Source organism: Neoarius graeffei, chromosome 1, assembly GCF_027579695.1.
Source record: "Neoarius graeffei isolate fNeoGra1 chromosome 1, fNeoGra1.pri, whole genome shotgun sequence".
NCBI classification, from domain to species: Eukaryota; Metazoa; Chordata; class Actinopteri; order Siluriformes; family Ariidae; genus Neoarius; species Neoarius graeffei.
In genome coordinates, this window is record NC_083569.1 from 851266 (window position 1) to 867196 (window position 15931).

A 15931-nucleotide genomic window follows, 5' to 3' on the forward strand; every position below is an offset into this window, starting at 1 on the left:
CCGGGCTAATGCCACGTTCTTTGGTGGTCGGGACTCGGCGAAACTCCAACCTCCACCTCGGGTGAGTGCAATGGAATGACTAGTCATTTACGACAGAGGTTGGGAAAATGAACTCGGATATACCGACTATCTATTTTGAAAGAATGGGGCATTCTCCCAACATCCGTTGTACTTTCCCGAGGAAGAGGTCGATATTTTGCCATGTCCCGACCACAAAAGAACGTGGCATAAGTTTACAAGCCAAACCAATGCCTTAAAATGGCGTCCTGTTCGCTGGCTGGAAAAAAGCGGTCCACTTGTTTGTTTCGCTCTGCCTTTCACTCCGTGGAAACCGTCCGTAGCTGCACAGGAATTCTAGCTGGTATACTGACAACCGCTGTAAATATAGGGATTATAGAATTGCTCAGTATCATTTTAAGATATACGAGATGATTGTGTAACAACTTTGCATTCAGACCACAACCGGCAAAAGCGTCAGAGGCTCAGTTATTTAAAGCTATGACGCGAAAGAAACGTTCGATTCTGCTCTGCTCTTTTTTAAAGGATCTGCGCTTAGCACAAATTATGAACTACAAGAAGTTGCATGTTGTTTTTATTGAACAAGCATAAAACACGTCGCTTGCTAAATGATAATAGCCTTCATGGTAGCCTGTATTTTGGACTGTCAATATTGTTTCCAGTTCAGCATGACAGTTAACAATTGGTAATCCCCTGCTCCTGTTTAAATTGTTTAAACCGTGTCTATTAATATTTTTTAAATGTGGGAGACTGACTGGAGAGAAAAACGATGTATGCACACACATGTAGGCCTATGAACTGCTGGATGCTTATCATGAGGATCTGGCATTTAGCACTCAAGCCACCGCTGACTGTTTCTGGTCTGCTGTGAATTAGGGCTGCACGATATTGGAAAAATATGCGATACACGATAACTTGACTGAATACCTCGATATCGATATTACTCATGATATTGGTGTTAAAAATAAAACAAATGATTATTCCCTTCGGTTTTTAGAAATACTGAAATGTAAATAAGACTCATTAAGTCCCTCACTGTGCAATGCTGGTGATAAGCCAGTATGTGCCATTTGCTCGTACTGTACCTATCTCAATAGCCAGTCAGCCAAATACAGGTGTAAAAAATGTGCCCTGGGTCCTTGCTGTGAAAGGCTTCCACATATTGACAAATTACACACTGTGTATAAAAACAACTGAAAGCAATGTTTTATTTCCAACATTATTTTATTAGGGAAAAAAACATGGCTACACCTGCTATTGTGTCCATCAATCATTGGTAACAAAACCGAAGTTGAAATTATCAAATACTTTAACTTAAAACATTCAAAGGGTAATGAATTTAGACAAAAGCCTTTGGCTGCAATATGTCAACTTAAACGGTCAGCATTTTTAATAACAGTAAATTTGGTGAACCAAGAAAGATTTCGTAAAAATGAGTTCTGACTCTGAATTAAGGGTCGACCGATACATCGGCCGGCCGATGTATCGGGCCGATATTTGCGGTTTTTTAAGTGTATCGGCATCGGCCGATTCGCATGTGGTTTGGCCGATCCGCGCGGGTCATTTACAGACCGGCATCCAAGCTTTGGATTCCAAGGCCAGCTCTGTGTTGCCAGAAGACCCGCGATGCACGCTGTCGCGTCACCCCTCCCCCTCTGATAGTGAAGTGCACAGCCCCAAAAGCTACAGCCACGGTAAGTTTTAAACTTTCAGAGCCTCTAACGCTTTTAAAATATTGTTTGAAACCACCAAATTTTATGTTCTCTTTATTACATGTGCCTGGAAGTTTATTAAGTTAAGTTATTGAGTGGGTCGGAAAAAAACGGAAATCTGACATGTGCGCATTTAATGCTCTACCCGCCAAAGTTGCCGAATTGTGACAGCTCGTGGTATTGAAAAAAGTAAGCTATCACGTTGAATAGTGTGAAAAATCTTGCTTAAACCCCTTTCCACTGGGTGGCAGACACGTTGAACTTCAGGCCTTTCTTAGAATTAGGACACCTCTTTGTACTTATTCGTCGACTATTCCCCTCCCAGGGCCGCATAGATGGCTCTGTTCCCTCCTTTAAGACTACACGCGGAAGTGGTGTCGCCCCGTCATTATTGGAACATAGAGCAGAACCGATGTATTGAGATTGTGCAAACAATTACACAGAATAAACACCCAAATACACTCCATAAGTAACTTGCCATGTTAGTTTATGTGTAATAACGGTATACTGTTCCCTCAAGGTGCATAGGAATTTGTAATATCCCCCCGTCGTGTGTAAGGATTTATAAATAATATCCCTCGTCGTTGCTACGCGCCTTGCCTAGATTAGCAATGCAGACACAGAGAAGAGCTAAGTGGAGGCTATGTGGAGACCCCTCGTCTAAAACAGAAAATACCGTGTCAGTTTAGGAGGAAACACAATGAACCGAACCATAACCTAATGAAACGTTTCGGGGTTTCAAGAAGGGACTTGCTTGGCCACTTGTTTACGTCAGGAAATATCATTTTTGTTAGTACATAGGGAAGCGACATTTCAGCGTCCCAGGCGCCACGGAAGCAAACTCGCAACGAGTGACAATATGCGAGTGTTGTGACTATTGTCACTGAATAAACCTCTAAATATCCCCTAAACGTCATTCATCACTCATATTGCGTGCAATATAATGGTATACATCGTCCATAAAGTGATAGAGGTCATATGTTAACAGAAATGATCAACGATGTTGAGCTCGCATTCATTGCATCTCCCCCCGCCCCAAATAGATCCATTCACCGCAGGAAACACTGCGAGAAAAAAATAATGGAAGACTGTCATCATGTTGGAACATTGTAGCCTACAACTCAGAAGTTTGATATTGGCCTTGGGAAAATGTAGGCATCCTTTTTCGCCGTTGCCAGTTATGGCAAAGTGAAGACGCATAACCTGAAACGTTAGAGTATGCTGTTATCAACCGCAGTTTAAGGTTTAAGTGAAGTCAGCGTACTTCAGTCACTGTCAATTCGGCGTTTGAAGGAGTTTAACTCTGCGAACACCGGTAAAACAGCTCAGCGGACGTGTGTGTGTGTGTGTGTGTGTGTGTGTGTGAGTGAGAGAGAGAGATGAAAATAGAACAAGAAAGAGAGATCAGAGTGGGGGTGGAGCCATGGTAACCAGATGTCTTTATACTAGAGCACTCTAGAATAAATTTTAGAGTGAAAGATTTTTTTATTGGATACTTATCAATGCACCGTGAAAAGGTCACTGTCGCTATCAATCCAATTGCGTGGCATTTTTCATGCCGCGTGTGTGTGGGAGGGTGGAGAAGAGAGGGGTGGGGGGCGTGCGTGTCACTGAGGAGTGGCAGCCATCATATCGATGAGATTTAACTGAAACCATGATGCATGTTTGGTTTTTTTTTGTTTTGTTTTTTGACAGTTTAATATGTATTAATTTTTAAGTGAATATAATATTGTATTAAGCAGACACGAACAATTAGTTGCTCAATGTGCTTCAGACATAATGGTTATTTTCCTATTATTCATGTTATGGTGTGATGAAAGGGTATAGTATAATATATAATTTTTTAAAATATTTTTTTATAGTATATAATTTTTAAAAAATTGATACGGTTTGGTACATTTTTTTTTCTCCATACAGATGGCAGATCGAAAAAATCCACTGTGGCAGCACTTCACTGAGGCCACTTCAGGTAAGGCTCGGTGTAATATCTGCAACTCCTTAGTCAGTATGGGGGCTGAGAAAGGAAAAAGTAAGAACACAACCAATTTGTGGACCCACTTAAAACGACATCACCTTGAGGCCCACAATAACGCTCTGAAAGAAAGGGATGAAAGAGCTGCATCTTCGTCCGCTTCGACCTCCACACAGCCCACTGTTGCACAATTGTTTGATGCACAACGGAAATGGCCAAATTCAGACAACAGATCCAAAAAGATTGATGTGGCAATCATGGAGATGATTGCCACTGACAACCAGCCCTTTACAGTTGTTGCAGATGTCGGCTTTAAGAGGTTGGTGGCAATGCTGGAGCCCAGATATTCTCTAAAATCTGAAAAGTATTATCGCACTGTGCTTTTTGAAGATGTTCACTCCAAGGTCGAAAAGAAAATCAAGGAGTTAATCACCCTGGACAATGCAGGCCCTCATTTGTCCTTTACCACCGACTGTTGGTCAGGAGAGACGGAGTCTTTGATGAGTCTGACCTGCCATTTCATCGACAAAGAATGGAAAAGGCAACAAATTGTCCTGAACGTGAAAGCGATGCATGGTTCGCACACAGGGCAATACATATGTGATGTGTTCCTCGGCCTACTGAAGCACTGGGACATTGATCCGGAGAGAGTCGTGTTGGTCCTTCGCGATAGTGGGGCAAACATGGTTAAAGGAATGAGGCTCGCTGAACTACCTGATCTGAGCTGCAGCGCTCATACTCTTCAGCTTGTAGTCAATGATGGAGTCAGCAGCCAGCGAGCTGTGGCAGACATTGTTGCTAAATTGAAATCTTCGGCAACCCACTTTAACCATTCAGTGCTGGCCAAACAGCGTTTGAGAGAGATCCAAAAAGAGCTTGACCTCCCTCAGCACCGAATCATCCAGTCTGTTCCTACACGCTGGAACTCTACCCTGCATATGATGGAGAGCATGGTGGAGCAGAAGCGGGCACCGAGTGTGTACGCAGGGGAACATGGGAAGATATCAGTCTTGACAGCAGATCAATGGACTCTTGTGGATAATTTGATTGCCACACTGAGCCCACTTGAACAAGTTACACTGGAAATAAGTAGATCTGACTCTACAATTTCATGCATCATTCCCTGCATCACAGTGCTGAAGATGTTGCTGGAAACTGAAGGTCCCAAGACAAGAGGAATCAGAACACTCCGGGACACAATGCTGAACAGCTTGAAGGACAGATTTGAGAAGGCAGAAAAAACAAGATGCTTGGTCCTTGCAACATTGCTCGACCCTCGTTACAAGGGTAATGCCTTGGCTCCTGCCACACTGGTGAGTGCAAAGGACTGGATTAGGGAAGAGCATACCAATCTGTCTGAGGCTGCAGAAGGTCAAGGCCAAGACCCAAAAAAGAGAAGGGTGGAGGAAAGAGTGGAAGAAAGAGAGGAAGAAGGAGCGGAGGAAGTCGCTGGTCCATCTGACATGTTAGAACAGATGTATGCCAACCTTCTTGGAGCACAAGGACCAGAGGAAATTGATGAGGAAGAAGAACTGTTCACACAGCAGCTGGAGCAGTACTTGAGAGAGCCATTGATCGACAGGCAGACAGGCCAGCCACTTGAATGGTGGAAACAGAATTCATTGCGATTACCCCATCTGGCTAAACTTGCCAGAAAATTTCTCAGCCCACCCCCATCCTCTGTTCCCAGCGAGAGGGTTTTCAGCGAGGTCAGCCACATCTATGAGAAGAACAGGTCCAGACTGACAGGGGAACATGCTGAACGCCTCTGCTTCCTCCATTATAATCTACAGCTCCTAAACTGGGATTATTGAGAATTTACAGTGAGGGATGTGTGGGGTAACTAAAGGCTAACAGTCTTTCATGCATATCATGCACAATTCTTTATTTATTTTTACATTTGTTTGCAATTGTTTGAAATATGTTGTACAGGTTGTTTAAATGTTACAAGCTCTACCTCAACTTGGTTTTTATTTTATTTGTTGCTGTTAAATAAATGTTCATTTGTAACTTGAGACCTGGAATATTTGTCATTTTTTAAAACATTTTTTACCCATATTGGTCCAAAATATCGGCTTAAGAAAATCGGCAGTCCATATCGGCCATCGGCCAATGGTGATGGGAAAAAATCGGTATCGGCATCGGCCATTAAAAAACCCGTATCGGTCGACCCTTACTCTGAATGTAAAAGTGCTTAAATAAATACATGGGGAAAATCCCATAAAATAAAAAAATAAAAAATGGCACATTTATGGCTCCTTGCCAAAATGGCTAGTGCAATCAGCCCCAACACGGGTAAACTAAGGTACACACGTTGGAGAACAAACATTGAGATGACCACAGTTCAATGCAGTGTAATAAAATTGTGTGTGTGTGTGTGTGTGTGTGTGTGTGTGTGTGTGCTTTAAGTGTTCTGAAATGATTATATGGGGGAAAAAAATAATGCACCTTCATTGTTCCTGGCCAAACTATCAGGCATAACACAGGTACTGTGTGTTGGTGTACTCACAAATCTGAAATTAAGGATTTTTTTAATATAGAATTTTAAGTAATTTTTTCGGTACATGTATCTTAAGCCATGATATCGCAATAACGATACTTTTTCGATATATCGTGCAGGCCTACTGTGAATATTAAAGTAAAAATTTTGGAATTATGACAATCATAACAATTATTGCTTGTCTGTCCTTTCCATTACAGGTGTTGGGAGAAGAAATGTTTGGACTTAAGTTGACTTGACCTGCATGTAAGTACAAATGAATTGGCAGTGCAAAAATTGTAACTTCACCACATCAAAAAGACTGGACCTATTGAGACACTACAGATTACAACACGGGCATTTTGGTAGAATTCAGTCTATAGACCCTTTTCAGTCATGTGACCTTCGTAAACGCGACCGCCATTTTGGACATGTAGTGGACTTCGGCTCGAATCAGTTTGAATGTGAGGAAGGCGACAAACGAAAAACATAAAAGAAAAAGGAGAGAGATGCAGAAAACACCTTCACTATCCAGCGACGTAGGGCATTTACAAGGCGAGCAGAGGGAGAGATATTTGCAAAAAATTGAGGTTAGCAGGCTTGGAGAACGACGTTTACCTGCTTCCACCAGGATTGTTCACTGACGTACGGAAGTACACGAAGCCCTCGTCTTTACCTGACTTCGGCCCACATGATCTGTATACCCATGTCGTTAAAAACCCATCGCCATACACATACACGCCAACGTCCGAGGTTCCGGAGTGCGCTCCGGCTTGCTCCAGGAGTGCTCCGGCCGAGGTTCCGGAGCGCGCTCCGGCTTGCTCCGGAGCAAGCCGGAGTGCGCTGCTTAATTTGAGGGCAACCTCGGCCGGAGTGTGCTCCGGAACCTCGGCCGGAGCACTCCGGGAGCAAGCCGGCGCGCGCTGCTTAATTTGAGGGGAACCTCGGCCGGAGCACTCCGGGAGCAAGCCGGCGCGCGCTGCTTAATTTGAGGGGAACCTCGGCCGGAGCACTCCGGGAGCAAGCCGGCGCGCGCTGCTTAATTTGAGGGAGAGCAAGCCGGAGCGCGCTCCGGAACCTCGGACGTTGGCTCCGGCAGCTATTTATACTGGATCCCAGTAAACTAGTAAATACAGTAAAGGAAAAACTTGAGACTGAAAGGTTTTAACAGTCATCCAAATGACTGAACGTAAACATTGCTACAGTAACATACCAGCTACTTGTTGACATTAGCTAGTCAACAATAGCTACTACAGAAGAACAAAGAGGTAACAATGGGTTATTTTAGCCTATTTGGTTACACACTCGCCGCCACAGAATGTTAACAGCAATGTAATGCCTTTTCTGGCTAATTTTATTCGTCTTACCTCCAACACAAGTGGTCACTACACAAGCGCTGGTATGCCGAGGGCTGCCAATCTGTTTATGGCCGCTATCCATCTTCTCCGTCGGGATCCGATAAAATGATAACCCTTGCCTTGTTTGTTGATGGTTACTACATCCAGGTGCACAACAATATAGTGGCATGATGGAGTCTTGCTGAAAGTAAAAACTTTCTTTGCTGCCATTCCTCAATGTTGGCTGTGGTAAACTACTGGTAGTACACGTCCAAAATGGCGGCCACGTTTGTCGTGACGTCATGTGAAAAGGGTCCATACCCTGCCTTTATCATGATTGCCCTTGCACCTTTAGGACATGGGGTGCTCTACAAACACATTTGTCAAGATATCACCCACAGGCAACCCAACCAGGCCAGCTCCTTTCCTTCACGTGCCTAGTGTGCAATTCATGTTGTTTCGATACCGAAAGACTATATTTTGAGCACCTTGGTTGCCATCTTAAGTTTGAAACTGTGACTTGTGTTTTTAAAGACTGTGAGTTTAAGACAAACATATACACAACATTCCACAGTCACAAGAGCAGAAAACACAGCTCACATTCAGTGCAAGATTTTAAAACATCCGTTTTCATGAATACCAAAGTCCAACAGAGGAAGAAAACAGCATTAACGAAAGTGAAAACTATTGTAACACTGTCCTTGAAAAGGATTTGGACTTGAACAAAACTCTTATCAAGAGATTGGGTTTACTCCTCCTTAAATTGCAATGCATTTTTAATGTGTCCAATGCATGCATAGATGAACTAGTAGAAGAACTTAATTTCCTTTCATCTGCATCTGGCCCTGTCATTAAAGAACTTATACTGAACACTTTGAGGAAGCATAGCTGTACTTTTGAAGATTCAGTGACTACGTTTACATGCACATCCAAATCGAGCTGCTGTCGGTAATCGAGCTGAAGGTCCCAGCAGGGTGCCAGAGAAATCCAATCCTACATGCACAGTGTTTAAATCGAGCTATTGTTATGAGGTGCATTGTGCACCCGAGCCACAGGTGGCGCTACACGCCCCATCGTGTTGGTACACTTCCGGTTGTCGTCATGAAGAGCTATTCAAGAGTATTAACAAAGTGACTACAGGCGGAAATTAGCATGCACTGCTATAACCTGGGACAGACATCTGTCCTGACCACAAGGATAATGTTTAATTTGTACACTGTCCCTTTTAAAAATAAAATAAACTCTAAGAAGAATGTTTGTAGTTTGTATGTACGAACAGAAGTGTTCCTAATAAAGTGGGCGGCTAAGGTGAAGTGTCATGCCGACCGAGGCTGGGTTTTTTTTTCGACACAATTCACAGCTATGCAACAGCTGTACAGATGTATTTGGTGATACAGTAAGTGAGCTAAATTTTAACAGTGCAAACAATGCCACAAAAAGAAAAGATTCATGCCGTTGTCATGCCGACCGAGGCTGTTGTGTTTCCCTTGTGGTCTTGTCACTTCCGGAAGGGGCAGTGCTGAAGTAAGTAGCTCGAATACGTAGCTCAATAGGGTTTACATGCACTAAGTAGCTCGGTAGAAATCGCATGTCGTGTAGCTCGATTCCAAGAAATCAAGTTCGGTTCAATTTCAGCCGAATTAAGGTGTATACACGGCATTTTGAACTTCGATTTCAGTCGAGCAACGGCAGAAATTTGATTCTCTCTATGTGCATGTAAACGTAGTCAGTGATTTCAGAACTGGTTCAGGATCTTTGCCAGCTAAATCCTTTCTGTGCTGGTTTAGGGGAGGAAGGGCCTTTAAGCACTAAAGACAGGAGACAGCAATTTATGAAGGAGCATCTGTCATTGACTGAGCCAGTTGAGTACATACTTGGAAGTGATAAGGAAAAAAAACATACCAGCATGTACCAATTCTCCCTTTATTGTCCCAGCTTGTGAACAACCGACACATTCAAGACATCATATTGCAGAACAGAAGACCATTTGATGTTTCCTCTGGATACAAATCATTGCATGATGGATTGTTCCTCAGAGAAAACAGCTTTTTATGTGATGAGCTTAGACTCCCACTCATTCTTTACACAGATGAATTTGAAGTATGCAACCCACCGGGAACATCCCGCAAGAAGCATGAAGTCACGGCTGTGTACTGGGTGTTTGCAGACATCCCTGCTACTTTGCGATCTACACTAACTTCCATTTACTTAGCCATACTTTGTAAGGCAGATGATGTCAAGCAATATGGATACCCAAAGGTGTTGGAGCCACTGCTTCAAGATTTGAAATCTTTTGAAGATAATGGTATTTTTGTACCAAGTCTGGGTAAAGTGATCAAGGGTACTGTATTTGCTGTAGTCGCAGACAATCTTGGGGCTCACTCTCTAGGTGGGTTTGTTGAAGGTTTTACTGCCTCACGCTTCTGTCGCTTTTGCATTGGAGAACGTTCACAGATCCAGGAGCATGAAGAAAGAGAGGGACGTTTTCCTCCACGGACTAAGTCCATTCATAGCATGCAGGTCACAGCAGCATTGTCAGACCTTGCTGAAGCTCATCATTGTGGAGTAAAAAGACAGTGTCCCATCTCTGACAGACTGAGCTACTTTCATGTCACATCAGGTTATCCTCCTGACCCGTTGCATGATTTACTTGAAGGGATTGTACCATTAGAAATAGCTCTCTGTCTTGGTGTGTTTATCAACAAGAAATACTTCTCCCTGCAGGAGCTCAATCATTCCATCCGTCAGTTTCCTTACAGGTGGGCCAACAGAACGAACAGTCCTCAAGCTGTTCCCCTGACTTTTGCATCACGCAAGAGTATAGGGGGTAATGCACATGAAAATTGGTGCTTGTTGAGGATCCTTCCTTTTTTAATAGGTGACAAAGTACCGGAAGATGACCCAGTGTGGGAGGTTTTGATGACTTTGAAAGATGTTGTAGAGCTCGTCATGGCTCCTGTCCACACAGATGAGACACTAGGATATATGGATAGCAAGATCAGCGAACACCGTCACAGGTATTTAAATGTGTTCCCAGATGAAAAGCTGAAACCGAAACACCACTTCCTTGAACATTATCCATGGCTTACAACTGCTTCTGGACCACTTGTGGCTCTCTGGACAATGCGCTTTGAAGCCAAACATCGATTCTTTAAAAGGATTGTAAGGCAGACTGGGTCTTTCAGAAACATTCTTAAGACAATGGCTGGAAAACACCAATCAATGATTGCATATAACCTCCATGAGGCTAACATTCAAAAGCCAACACTGTCAGTGTCCAGAATGCCTCAAGTGGCAGTTGACGTTCTAAGAGACAGCATTAAGGAGTCATTTGCAAAGAAATTCCCCGGGGTAGTGGTTGTAAACATGACAAACAAGGTTAACATTTTAGGCACAGACTATAACATTGGAATGTTGTTGCCCTTTGGATCAACAGGAGGATTGCCTGACTTTGGAGAAATACTTCAAATAATCATTGTGCATGACACCCCTGTCTTTGTTCTGAAGTTAATGAGTGGGTGGTACCATGAACACCTAAGGAGCTTCAAAGTGGAGTCAACAGGGCAGCTTGAAGTCCTTCAGCATTCGGAACTGAAAGATTCATACCCCTTGGCTGCATATAATACAGCACATGGTCGAATGGTGTCCCTGAAACACTTTATTTGCACAGACTAGGTAAACTTCACTTGAATTACAGTATTACTTCCGCTAGGAGGTTATGGTACTACTGGCATTGGTTTGTTTGTCTGCCTGTGTGAGTGCTTTGCTAGCTCTGTAATCAATCATGTGTGCACAGTGCATGTAAAAAATACTTTTAAAAATACTTTCTTATGTGGAATTTTACCTACTGTATGCTATTAAACTCAGGTTCTAATAAACTTTAAATTTCTTCTCTTCCCCTCTGCAGTTAAGAACAACGTACTTTACCCCCGGCTGACAATGGCAGTGCAATTACGAGTCATCTTAGAAGAACACGACATATGAAAATTGACACATCAGGAATTCCCAGTACAGTGGAAGAACTTGTTTCAGTTATTAGTCAAACATTCAATTTACAAGGAGAATTTGGATTATTATTTGAAGACCAAGATTTTGGCAACCAGTTTTTCAGTCTTGCCTCAACCGCTGACTTGCATGACAAGGCCACTGTGAAAATAAGAAAGGAGCCTTTGATTACCCTTGACTTGCATCCACTAGATGAATCAGAAGTTTCCTTGAGTGAAGTGGACTGCTCTGCAGATGAAGCATCGTTTCATGTGGATGACAGTGCATCGACCAGCTCACAAGACACCATTATTCTCCCTGAATCCTGCCGCTCTGCTCCATGGCCAGTGCCATTTCAAATTCCACAGTTTTCCCGCGACATTGAAATTATCCTTGCAGAGGCGAACAAAATATACCATGCCACTGGAACATGCTTCCAAGATGCAAGTGTGAAATCGGCAATAATGCGTGACCTTTCCAATGTCATATTCTCCTACACAGCCTACCCTTCAGGTTTGCAAGTATCTGCTGTGACTGAAGCTCTTCTTGAAAAGTTTCCATGCCTTAAGGAACCAGGGTCCTTTGCAGGGATGTATGGCGTATCAAGAACAAGATGCACAATTACCATGCCAAGCTGAAAGCGCGAAAATATGCCTATCCTGAAATAGAGATCAACACATTAAAAAGAAAGTGGTCAGGTGATGCAGCCCCAGCCAAAAATGTGAAAAAACCAAAGGCGGCGGAGGTTAATTATCTCCCACCACATCCTGTTGGAGAAAATCAGGACAGTTTGGAAAAGGACAGGCTTGCATTGATCAGTGAAATGAAAAAGAAGAATAATGAAAAGATAATAACAGAAAAGATGTCCAAAACGTTTTCAACTCGACGAGCAGAGGTGGTGGCCCACAGCCCAGCTGTTAGTGTCTTCAAAGAAAGGTGGCCTGCATTATTCAGTGAGGCTCAGGTAAGAGTTTGATAAAACATTTTATTTTCCACCAAGAACTGCTGTAAGGGGGCGCACGCCGAGAGTAAGAGGGCGCAGTGCCCCTGTTCCCCCGTTTAGATGAAAGCCTGCTGACATCCTGCTCCTCAGCGCCATGCTGCAGATTATTAGAACCACTGAGGCGTTCTTCGACGACCTCAGATGTTAGACTCCATCGTTAAATAAACGACACGCCGCTGCGTTGTCAAAGTGAGAAATTGACTCTTCTTTTCTAATATCACAATTTCCACAACATAAACGCATTGGGCTGATAGAAAGAAATATCAGTTTCAAATGTAAATCCTGGAAATAAATATCATGTTTTTGAAATGAATCGCTGCTCAGTTCACTGTATTTTTCAAACGCATTTTGGACTGGAAGATATTTATTTATCGGACAGTTTGGCAATTCTAATAAACACAATAACACACTATAAAACATGCATACATGTGGGTAAAAGGGAAAATACTCTGCTCGCTACATAACGTACGTGACATTTGCTGGAGAAGTAAGGTTGATGCTCGCCAAGTGAGATATTTAACAGTTATTCCACGAAATCGAGTCGTACATGAGCTGACGAGGCACGTAGCACCGAGATTGAATGGAATACCTGTTTTCTTCTCTCCACATTCACTGGATTTTGACAAACGGAGCATTTTTATTTTTTGCAAATTCGATAAATAAAAACTTTATACAAAACATCCAACAAAACCCGTCCAGACAAACTGGCGAAATGACAGGAGCAATTTGTGAAAAATGCAATAATAATAATTAGAGATGCACCGGTCAATCGGCCGCCGATCAAAAAGGCCGGTTTTCTATCCAATCGGCCCAATCGGTGACCGGCCGGTCACTGTCGTCATTTCCGGTTTTTGGCCGGTCACGCTGACACGCATGCGCAGCAGCTCAACGCGGACGGCTCAAAACTGAACCAAAGCAAAACAAAGATGTCGTTGATCTGGACATATTTTACCGTGTGCCAGGACGAACCGAAACAGGCTATGTGTAATGCTTGTAAGTCTAAAGTAAGCCGTGGAGGATCAACGCCTAAGACTTATGGAACAACCAACTTAAGACGCCACTTGGAAAAGAAACACCCATGCTTGTTTAGCAAGTATAAAGAAGACACGGCTGCTAGTGCTAAGACTAAGAGGGATGTACCGGAGTCACAGCAACAACACCCCACCGTCGCCCCTATGTTCGACACGAGTGTTGAGAAGTCTAATGCCACCACTCGAAAAATAATGGAGTACATGGCACTGGACGACCAGCCGTTCAGCGTAGTGCAGGATAAAGGCTTCGTCAACCTGATTAAACACCTGAGTCCACGGTACAAATTACCAAGTAGGCGATACTTTTCTGATACAGCGCTGCCAGAGTTGTTTGAGAAGGTTTCAAGCCATATACGCAAGCTACTCAACGCCACCAAATCTCCGATCAGTTTCACGACGGACATTTGGACTTCTAACGTGAGCTTAATGTCAATGTTGAGTCTGACCGCTCAATGGCTGGATGATGAATTTGAGCTACATCAAGTCCTGCTATACTGTGAAGAATGCCCTGGTTCCCACACTGCGGACAATTTACGAGCCAAATTTGAAAAAATGATGGCAGAGTGGAACATCGACAAGAAGAGGGTTCATGTCGTGTTGCGTGACAACGCTCGGAATATGACCAAGGCACTGGATGACTGCAACTTCGCCAGTCTCCCGTGCATGGCACATACACTCCAGCTAGCGGTGAATGAGGGACTGCAATCTCAACGCGCAATCACCGACGCCGTGGCAACAGGCAGGAGAATAGTCACGCACTTCAAACACTCACCGCTAGCCTACTCGAAACTCCACGTTATCCAGGAGGAGTTGGGTCAACCCAAGAAACGCTTGCAACAAGACGTTCCGACACGTTGGAACAGCACGTTTTACATGTTGCAGTCGCTGTTGGAACAAAAACGCGCCTTGAGCTTATACGCAACAGAACACGAGCTGCCGACAATATTCACCACACACCAGTGGGAGTTAATTGAGAATGTGTTGAGCATCCTTCAACCTTTTGAGGAACTCACAAAGACAATTAGCTCCTCGTCAGCCACCGCCTCGTCCGTCATCCCTGAAATCACTGCACTGAAGCGCCTTTTGGGGAGAGCAGCAGACACCGACCGTGGTGTGGGCACTGCCAAGGCCACGCTGTTGGAAGCGGTCCAGAGACGGTTTGCAGACATCGAGAAGAATCCACTGTACCTTGTGGCCACTGCTATGGATCCTAGGCAAGTAACAACTTACTACTAAGGATGTTTATTAGCCCAGTAGAAAATAATAGAAAGCCTTTATTTGTCAAAACATATTTTTTGTTGCCATTTTAATGCCTGCTTATGTACAGTAGCCTATGTACAGAGTGTACAATATTTATGTTTATGTCTGGCTGATGTGTCTGTGTAATATAAAAATCCTTTTGTCTGTTGATACAGATACAAAACTTGCTACTTCTCAGCAGAAACAAAAAATGAAGTGAAAAGGGTACTTCTGAACATGCTGGACAGAGTGGACACCAGTGCCATCAGACCCACACCTGATCAGCCTCCTGAGGAACCTGCCATCGCACCTCCAACCAAAAGGGCAAGCCTACTGCTTTCTGTGCATGATGAGATACTGATGGAGAATGCTAGCAATGAGGAGGAACACCTGCTAGGCCGCCCTGCATCTGTTCAGTTACAGCGTTACCTCTCAGAGCTGCCCATCAAGAGATCTGAGGATGAAACTGTAAATGATGTACTAAAATACTGGCGTGAAAACAAAACACACTACCCTGCACTTGCCCCGCTTGCCCAAGCATACCTCTCTGCTCCATGCACAAGCATTGATAGTGAGCGCTTGTTTAGCTTGGCTAGTAATGTCCTTGATGAGAAAAGAAACAGGCTTTCTGGGGAGAAGGCAGAAATGCTGCTGTTTGTGAAGAAGAACCTGCCATTGATGGTTGAGTGATTGCACTGGGGGTGGGACAGAGCACTTTGTTCACAACTTAAAGCTACCTGTTAATTTCAATGTTATTTTTTTATTTAGAGATGTCAAGAGAGGTCAAATGCAAATGTTAAAAATGTTATGAGAACCAGTTTCAATTGACAAGAGCATGTGGTGCACTTTATTTTTTTTATCCTAGGCCTATATTAAATCCTGCACTTATTATGTGAAAAGAAATAAAAGGCCTAAAATGTGATTTACTTAGAGAACCAGTTTTCAAGTTTGCATGGTGCACTTTATCTTTTGTTTGTCTTAATATTTTAGTTTTTTTCCTATATTGACCTGTAAACTGGACTGAATGTTATGGTCAGTGTTCTAAATAAATCTGCTCAGGGGGCACTGTTGAAACTCACTATATCTTATTTTTGATGTTTTATTCTCAAGCCAAGTAAACATGGTGTCTATTGTATGATTATAATGATTTCTTAGA

At 43.3% G+C, this 15931-nt stretch overlaps 2 protein-coding genes across 2 annotated transcripts; both read left to right on the forward strand.

Annotated features, from left to right (window-relative positions):
* The first annotated feature begins 3647 nt into the window (after positions 1 to 3647).
* LOC132890141 (zinc finger BED domain-containing protein 4-like) lies at positions 3648 to 5623 on the forward strand. The gene has a single exon (XM_060926932.1). The coding sequence runs from the start codon at positions 3648 to 3650 to the stop codon at positions 5514 to 5516; it is 1869 nt and encodes a 622-aa protein (XP_060782915.1). The 3' UTR covers positions 5517 to 5623.
* An 8038-nt stretch (positions 5624 to 13661) lies between these two features.
* On the forward strand, positions 13662 to 15843 carry LOC132886323 (zinc finger BED domain-containing protein 4-like). Its single transcript, XM_060920870.1, has 2 exons — positions 13662 to 14750; positions 14952 to 15843. The coding sequence occupies exons 1-2, from the start codon at positions 13681 to 13683 to the stop codon at positions 15463 to 15465; spliced, it is 1584 nt and encodes a 527-aa protein (XP_060776853.1). The 5' UTR covers positions 13662 to 13680; the 3' UTR covers positions 15466 to 15843.
* The last annotated feature ends 88 nt before the right edge of the window (positions 15844 to 15931 follow it).

What these genes read in the sequence shown, in the direction of transcription:
- LOC132890141 (XM_060926932.1), top strand. Translation starts at nt 3,648, where the DNA reads ATGGCAGATCGAAAAAATCCACTGTGGCAGCACTTCACTGAGGCCACT.
- LOC132886323 (XM_060920870.1), top strand. Translation starts at nt 13,681, where the DNA reads ATGTTCGACACGAGTGTTGAGAAGTCTAATGCCACCACTCGAAAAATA. An exon ending in GCCACTGCTATGGATCCTAG is followed by an intron (nt 14,751 to 14,951) that starts GCAAGTAACAAC and finishes CTGTTGATACAG; the next exon opens with ATACAAAACTTGCTACTTCT.